Source organism: Xenopus laevis, chromosome 6L (genome assembly GCF_017654675.1).
Source record: "Xenopus laevis strain J_2021 chromosome 6L, Xenopus_laevis_v10.1, whole genome shotgun sequence".
In the NCBI taxonomy this organism is placed as follows: domain Eukaryota; kingdom Metazoa; phylum Chordata; class Amphibia; order Anura; family Pipidae; genus Xenopus; species Xenopus laevis.
The window spans coordinates 67,400,118-67,409,332 of record NC_054381.1 but is presented as its reverse complement, the minus strand read 5'-3'; the positions used below and the strand labels follow the sequence as shown (position 1 = coordinate 67,409,332).

The following is a 9,215-nucleotide window of genomic DNA, read 5'->3' as shown; positions in this document are numbered from 1 at the left end:
CGAAGTCAATGTTAGCCTATGGGGAAGGTCCCCATAGGCTTGCTAAACTTTTTTTGATCGAAGGATTTTCCTTCGATCGTTGGATTAAAATCCTTCGAATCGTTCGATTCGAACGTTTAGCGCTAAATCCTTCGACTTCGATATTCGAAGTCGAAGGATTTCAATTCGAGGGTCGAATTTCGAAGTATTTTTTACTTCGAAATTCGACCCTTAGTAAATCGGCCCCATAATGTATATGTATACGTATGTGTGTATATATATATATATATATATATATATGACCATAAATGTACAAAGTACTCATATGAGTGAATACTTATGGATGGTACTATGAACATATGATTTTTTACATCCCTTCATTAGGGTGCAGAATAAATTTACTCATTGTACAAGCATCTAAACTTTCTGCAATGGAAAGTTAGTAGTTCAACCCTATTGATGTGCTTTCGTGAACACAGGGACTTTTACAACAAATTATTTTGCTCAGAAATCTTTATTTTCAGAAAATAAAAAAAATGCCAAAAAGCTTGTTAACATATATTGCAGTATATATAGGTGCTAAATGTATTTAATTAGCTCTAAACTCTAGACTGCCTTGTACTAAATAGGAGGTTGAGGTGAAGTAACAATATCAACCACTACATGTTCCTGCTTGTGCAGCAAAGCCATACAGTAGTGCCTGGATAGAGAGCACTGCTTTTTCAGAGTAATAAACATTTATATAATTACTATTTAGACTTGTTACTATTTATTATTTACTGTCCAATAAGAAATTAAGCACAAAAGCTTTCTAATGATCATAATTTTTAGTTTTTACATCAACAAAATTGCAATATGAAATGTATGAAATCATTTTAGTTTTGCAAACCAACTTATTGCTTATTATAGCATAAAGATATTTTGACGCCCTAGCATTGTTATTTGAAGGCTTGTTACTTTATAGTCTTAAAAGCAGAATTTTGTTGGCCTGTAGATGATGAAGAACATAATAGGGCCGTACAATGCACTTTTGGTGATCAGCAAGAGGTAGGTGAGGTACGCCGCTCTCTGGGATGCCGGATTTGGATAAATCATATTGTCTGTGTTAAGCAGAAAAAAAAAATTAGGAAATATTGAAACAGACAATATTTCAAAAAGTTCAGGAGACATACAGCAGAAAAATCCAGGGGCACAACAGGGCCTGAAACATTGCCCTTTTTGTGTATGTTTATTGGCTTAAGAAATCCCATTTTTTGCATTCTCATAGAAAAGTTACCAATTAAATGTTACAAGAAATAAAGAGGGTCTTTAGTCACATGAATACCTTTGTTTATTCAGCAAGAATAAAAACACTGTATTGACTGATTAATCAAATGAAAGCTAGATAAATACAGCCGTAGCAAGTTGCTGGGTTAGATAACTGACCATTATGAATTCTGAAACATAGGGGCCAATTTATCAATATGTAAGATTAGAGCTCACCACAGAAAAACACCCACAACCCTATGGTATTTTTACAATTGTATTTATCAGTGGAGGAAAGATAGAGTTAACCATTTAAATATAATTCTAGAATTCCCATAGGAATAAATAGAAATTGAGTGATGTTTTCTCTATGGTGAGCGCTAATCTCACATTTTGAAAAATATTCCCCTTAATGTAAGGGGGTTATTTATAAAAATCTGATTTTTTTTGATCATTTTAAATAAAAAAGTTCGACCAAACTAGAATACACAATGTGACATTATTTATTATTAAACAGAACCATTTAATCGGATTGGGGCTAAACACGATAAAATTGAGGGAATACCCAAATCGCACAATTTTTCCCGAATCGTGCAATTTTTTTCAGGCTTTTTCCTGATTTTTTTCAGATTTTTCACAGAAAAGTCTGAAATAATTTCAGCGCAGACCACAGAAACTTTCAAAATGATAGGGACCTCTCCCATTAACTTATATTCAACCTCGGCAGGTCTGAGATGCCAGATTTTCGGATTCTAGCTTTTTGCATCCTTGGGGTATAATAAATCTGGAAAAAAGTTTTTTTCCCACTAAAAATTTGGATTTTATAGTAAAAAAACTAAAATGTTTCACGTTTGGGCATTTGGGCTTTAATAAATAACTGCCTAAGCAGGTTGTTTACTAAACTTCGAATGCAAAAATCCTGAAAAATTTGTAATTTTCTTTATAAAATCTGACTTTTAAAAAATCACAAATTTTTCAGAATTTATTAAACCCAGAGGATGGAAACGTCAGATCAAAAAATCCAATTGCATATATGTCAAAAAGAGAAGTCCCAATGATTTTTTAATGTGCACTTAGTTTCAAGCAAAAAGGCATAAGAAATTGGAGTTTTTAGGGGAAAAATCTGAAAAAATTACGAAAATCTAATTTTTTCCCACAAAGCAAATTTTCGGGGAATTGTAAAATTAAATAAGAGTAAAAAACCAAAGCGGATTTGATTGGAGTTTGTAGCAGAAAATGTTGAAATAAAATCAGATTTTGATAAATAACCCCCTAAGTGTTAGAATTAATAATTAATAACTGGTTAGTTTAATGAGCTATAATTATACAGCTTTTATATGATCAATCCATACAGAAGACATTATTCAGAAATTAAATTTTTCCAACACATAACAAGCAATTTAGCAATCTGTTCCTTACCTCACACATTCTCTTCAAGTTTATTGTTACTAATCTCATGCTTTATTAATGTGCCTGCACTTGTGTCAAAGGGACACTTACGCCAAAAGAAAAAATCTTGAATTGTCATAAAGGGACTACTTTTTATCTTGTCTATTGTGTTCTGTGGAGGTGTATATATTTTTCCTTACTTGACCTCTCAAAAAAACCTTCAAACCTTCTAAAAACGATGCAGATATTTTTACAATGTTTTGCATTAGTGAAAATAACATCCTATTTCAAACAGCTAAAAATATACTATGGGATATACTATGGGTGTTTATATTTTCTTACCTTGCAAAAGAAAAACTGAAGTTTAAAAAACAAAGAGATCTATTTTTCTGTGGCTTACTTAATTTCTAAACCTTAACAGTTTTTATGACATCAAAGTTGGTTAAAGGAATTGATCACCACTTGTTTACGAAAACAATGCTAGCCTCACTTTCTATATTTGCCTCTTTAGATATCACTTTTTCACATTTACACTGCCGAATAACAATAAAGGGCAACTGAGTTTGAATTGATGGGGTTTTTACCAAAATAATAAAGGTTACATCTGCTGAAGTTTTATAAAACAAAATACAAGCTGTAGCTCCTATTTTGCACAGTTTGCAGTTTGCAAGTGCAGTTTACGTGAAACAATGCCTACTACAAGTAATACTTTACTTTTTATCGTTAGGAGGTATGCATTTTAAAGATTTAGGGGTTTATTTACTAAACTAAGAATTAATCTGGTTGGGCTTTTTGAGGCAATAGTCAAGTTTTTTGGGGGGGGCGCTTTAAAAACTCAAAATTTTCAAGATTCATTAAAGCCTGATGCTGCAAAAAATTGAGCATCCAGGGAAAAAAAACAGAATTATATAATAAACAAGGTAAAATCAGGTATTTTAAATAATGAAATAAAATGGGATTTTAGTAAACCCCCTAAATACATATTAATATGCAATATAAAGATGTTCTTTCCTAATATTCAAACAGAGATTAGAAGTCTCTTAAGATCTTTAGCCATATACTGTATGTTCCAAAAGTTTCCGTTTACCATATAATATCCTTATAAACAGTAAGGCAGTGAGGATACAACTTACTTGGCTCATTATCCTGAATGATTTTCTATTGACAAAGACATTTTAGTCTAGTGTATACCTATGTCATTTTGTACTGTATTCCTTCTAATTTCCTCTAGAAAATTAATTCTCAAATGGCAGTAGATTTTTTTTTTTACAATTAATAAAGATTGTATTGCATGATATGTCACTTCATAAATGATCACTGTAGTTTACTACTAACAAATATAAAATGAAAGAAAATCTGGTTACCTGTACTGCTCTCATTACATGTTTTCACTTTATTTTCACCACCAGGGACTACTGGAAAAGGTAATTAAAATGAAATAAAGTTAATTATAATTAGTTACAATAACATATAGGCCTATTGATCAACATTTGATTTTAGAGTTTTTTAAAACTACAATTAACTCTATTTCTCTAAAATCATGAAGACATTGTAAGTTATTAAAATATTTGAATATAAAAAATATGAAAGAAAAAAATGAATGGTGTGCTAAAAAATAAGAAAACCTCAAAAGCCTCTAAAATTACTTGATTTCTATAGGACCTTGACTTTTTTTGCTTAAGTTTTGCATTAGAGTTTTTCATGGTTTTAGCACTTCATAAAGTTCACATTCTTAGCATTTTTAGAGAAAAAAAAACATATTTTAAAGAAAAAATTCAATTCAAATGTTAATAAGTAGGCCACTGATAAATACATTATAATACATAATTTTTACTAAGGGCATCTTCAGATTATTCCTAAGTATGTGATTTTGAGTTATGTTAAAATGATCTAAATAGCATCAACCAGAAGAGAATTAAATCTGAGGCGACTTCTAAAATAAACTCATTTGTGATGATAAAAAAATTTCCAAAAAAGTACGTTTGGTGAAAAAGTATGTTTACTATTGACTGACTGAACATATAGATACATTAGTGCTCATGCACTATTGCTCAAGAAGCAAGAGCACTGCTCAACTGGGGTTAAAACATTGCTCCCTATCGTACAGAACACTTGAGTCCTGGATAATAGGTTTCTTCTACAACTTGCACCAAATTAGAGAATGCGGTACTGACAGGGGCAACGGAAGCCCTGAACTTAACCCTTTCCCTGCCAGCCGTTTTGTCCTAGATGCGAACATCTACTGCCAAGCAGTTTTTAGATATTTTGCACTCTTTCACTTTAAGGGCCTTTCCTGGGGTGGTCTTTTAGTTAACCCAGGAAAACAATATATTGTTTTTTTCAGGACAACCTGAACTTTCACAATATGCAAGAATTTTGGTGTAATTCTACTTCTCTAAAAAAATATTGGATTCTAAGTGTCAAATAAAATGAAAAAAATCATGTTGCACGAAGAACAATCACATATATCAGAAACATCATTCATTTTACGTACGAGAACACAGCTGATTTAGAAAGGTCTATGTCTCCTGAACGCGACAATACCAAATATATATAGTTTTATGGAGATTTCTCACTTGTATAGCTCAAAATCTACAAGCAGTACACAACCAAATTTCCAAAGCAACACTCCCCAAACGGCATACTTTTGATTTCAAGGCCAAACATTCCACTAACAGTAGGTTTACCCAAGAAAACTACCCATTACTAGAAAGAACAGATTCTGGTGAATCAAAAATGGGTAGAAATATCTTTGTACTCCAAACCACCAAGTTGCAATTGTTTCCTAAAGTTATAGTGTTTTATAGAAATTGGTGAATTTTTTGAAAAATGACCTCAAAGCTTCCACTCTACAGCAACATATCTCCCACACATCATTAGGTATCAATGTAAAACACCCCAAATATAAAATCCTGGGTCCACTGAACAGTTTGATGCCCAATATGAATAGATGTACCCAAGCACGTGGCATAGGAGGCCCCAAAAGGAAGACCCCCCGTTTGTTCTGTAATTTCAGATACTGCAAAATCAACACATTTACATCGTTTTGGGGGGCGGCAAAGGTAGAAAACAGTACGTTCACCCCAGAAAACCATATATTTTCGGAAAGTACACATTCCCCTGAATCTAAATTGGGTATGCATGTCTTTCTACGCCAAAGTACCAAGCCGCAAATCATTCCTAAATTTGGTGATTTTGGGGACATTTCCAAAAATGACTTCAAAATTTCGACCCTGCAGCATCGTATTACCCACATACTTTTAGGTATCAAGACAAATCACCCCAAATATGAAAGCCTGGGGTCCTCTGAACAGTTTGATGCCCAATATGTATAGGTGTACCCAAGCACGTGGCGTATAGGGGCCCCAAAACGAAGACCCCCATATGGTCTGTCATTTCAGGTACTGCAAAATCAACACATTTACATTGTTTTGAGGGGGGCAAATGTAGAAAAAAGTAAGTTCACCCCAGAAAACCATATATTTTCGGAAAGTACACATTCCCACGGATCTAAATTGGGTATGCATGTCTTTGTACTCCAAAGTACCAAGCCGCAAACCATTCCTAAATTTGGTGATTTTGGGGACATTTCCAAAAATGACTTCAAAATTTCGACCCTGCAGCATCGTATTACCCACATACTTTTAGGTATCAAGACAAATCACCCCAAATATGAAAGCCTGGGGTCCTCTGAACAGTTTGATGCCCAATATGTATAGGTGTACCCAAGCATGTGGCATATAGGGGCCCTAAAAGGAAGACCCCCATATAGTCTGACATTTCAGGTACTGCAAAATCAACACATTTACATTGTTTTGGGGGGGCAAAAGTAGAAAACAGTAAGTTCACCCCAGAAAACCATATATTTTCGGAAAGTACACATTCCCACGAATTCAAATTGGGTATGCATGTCTTTCTACGCCAAAGTACCAAGCCGCAAATCATTCCTAAATTTGGTGATTTTGGTGACATTTCCAAAAATCACCTCAAAATATCTACCCTGCAGCATCGTATTACCCACATACTTTTAGGTATCAAGAGAAATCACCCCAAATATGAAAGCCTAGGGTCCTCTGAACAGTTTGATGCCCGATATGTATAGGTGTACCCAAGCACGTGGCATACAGGGGCCCCAAAAGGAAGACCCCCATATAGTCTGTCATTTCAGGTACTGCAAAATCAACACATTTACATCGTTAGGGGGGGGGCAAAAGTAGAAAACAGTAAGTTCACCCCAGAAAACCATATATTTTCGGAAAGTACACATTCCAACGAATCCAAATTGGGTATGCATGTCTTTCTACGCCAAAGTACCAAGCCGCAAACCATTCCTAAATTTGGTGCTTTAGGTGACATTTCCAAAAATCACCTCAAAATATCTACCCTGCAGCATCGTATTACCCACATACTTTTAGGTATCAAGACAAATCACCCCAAATATGAAAGCCTAGGGTCCTCTGAACAGTTTGATGCCCGATATGTATAGGTGTACCCAAGCACGTGGCATACAGGGGCCCCAAAAGGAAGACCCCCATATAGTCTGTCATTTCAGGTACTGCAAAATCAACACATTTACATCGATTTGGGGGGGGCAAAAGTAGAAAACAGTAAGTTCACCCCAGAAAACCATATATTTTCGGAAAGTACACATTCCAACGAATCCAAATTGGGTATGCATGTCTTTCTACGCCAAAGTACCAAGCCGCAAATCATTCCTAAATTTGGTGATTTAGGTGACATTTCCAAAAATCACCTCAAAATATCTACCCTGCAGCATCTTATTACACACATACTTTTAGGTATCAAGACAAATCACCCCAAATATGAAAGCCTAGGGTCCTCTGAACAGTTTGATGCCCAATATGTATAGGTGCACCCAAGCATGTGGCATATAGGGGCCCTAAAATGAAGACCCCCATATAGTCTGTCATTTCAGGTACTGCAAAATCAACACATTTACATCGATTTGGGGGGGGCAAAAGTAGAAAACAGTAAGTTCACCCCAGAAAACCATATATTTTCGGAAAGTACACATTCCAACGAATCCAAATTGGGTATGCATGTCTTTCTACGCCAAAGTACCAAGCCGCAAATCATTCCTAAATTTGGTGATTTAGGTGACATTTCCAAAAATCACCTCAAAATATCTACCCTGCAGCATCGTATTACACACATACTTTTAGGTATCAAGACAAATCACCCCAAATATGAAAGCCTAGGGTCCTCTGAACAGTTTGATGCCCAATATGTATAGGTGTACCCAAGCATGTGGCATATAGGGGCCCTAAAATGAAGACCCCCATATAGTCTGTCATTTCAGGTACTGCAAAATCAACACATTTACATCGATTTGGGGGGGGCAAAAGTAGAAAACAGTAAGTTCACCCCAGAAAACCATATATTTTCGGAAAGTACACATTCCAACGAATCCAAATTGGGTATGCATGTCTTTCTACGCCAAAGTACCAAGCCGCAAATCATTCCTAAATTTGGTGATTTAGGTGACATTTCCAAAAATCACCTCAAAATATCTACTCTGCAGCATCGTATTACCCACATACTTTTAGGTATCAAGAGAAATCATCCCAAATATGAAAGCCTAGGGTCCTCTGAACAGTTTGATGCCCAATATGTATAGGTGTACCCAAGCACGTGGCATATAGGGGCCCTAAAAGGAAGACCCCCCCTTGTATGTTCTGTCATTTCAGGTACTGCAAAATCAACACATTTACATCGTTTTGGGGGGGGCAAAGGTAGCAAAAAGTAAGTTCACCCCAGAAAACCATATATTTTCGGAAAGTACACATTCCCACGAATCTAAATTGGGTATGCATGTCTTTCTACTACAAAGTACCAAGCCGCAAACCATTCCTAAATTTGGTGATTTTGGGGACATTTCCAAAAATGACTTCAAAATTTCGACCCTGCAGCATCGTATTACCCACATACTTTTAGGTATCAAGACAAATCACCCCAAATATGAAAGCCTGGGGTCCTCTGAACAGTTTGATGCCCAATATGTATAGGTGTACCCAAGCACGTGGCGTATAGGGGCCCCAAAACGAAGACCCCCATATGGTCTGTCATTTCAGGTACTGCAAAATCAACACATTTACATTGTTTTGAGGGGGGCAAATGTAGAAAAAAGTAAGTTCACCCCAGAAAACCATATATTTTCGGAAAGTACACATTCCCACGGATCTAAATTGGGTATGCATGTCTTTGTACTCCAAAGTACCAAGCCGCAAACCATTCCTAAATTTGGTGATTTTGGGGACATTTCCAAAAATGACTTCAAAATTTCGACCCTGCAGCATCGTATTACCCACATACTTTTAGGTATCAAGACAAATCACCCCAAATATGAAAGCCTGGGGTCCTCTGAACAGTTTGATGCCCAATATGTATAGGTGTACCCAAGCACGTGGCGTATAGGGGCCCCAAAACGAAGACCCCCATATGGTCTGTCATTTCAGGTACTGCAAAATCAACACATTTACATTGTTTTGAGGGGGGAAAATGTAGAAAAAAGTAAGTTCACCCCAGAAAACCATATATTTTCGGAAAGTACACATTCCCACGGATCTAAATTGGGTATGCAT

The 9,215-nt window shown here is 35.6% G+C and overlaps 1 protein-coding gene across 1 annotated transcript in view; it reads right to left on the bottom strand.

Annotated features, from left to right (window-relative positions):
- Window positions 1–474: 474 nt before the first annotated feature.
- The window catches only part of trg.L (T-cell receptor gamma locus L homeolog), a 34,358-nt gene continuing 25,617 nt past the window's right edge, over window positions 475–9,215 (bottom strand). Inside the window, exons 5-6 of the mRNA XM_018267594.2 lie at window positions 3,978–4,028; window positions 475–1,079 (exon numbers count right to left, since the gene is read on the bottom strand). Coding sequence (XP_018123083.2) covers window positions 946–1,079; window positions 3,978–4,028 — 185 coding nt within the window. The 3' untranslated portion in view covers window positions 475–945. The remainder of the gene's footprint in view (window positions 1,080–3,977; window positions 4,029–9,215) is intronic.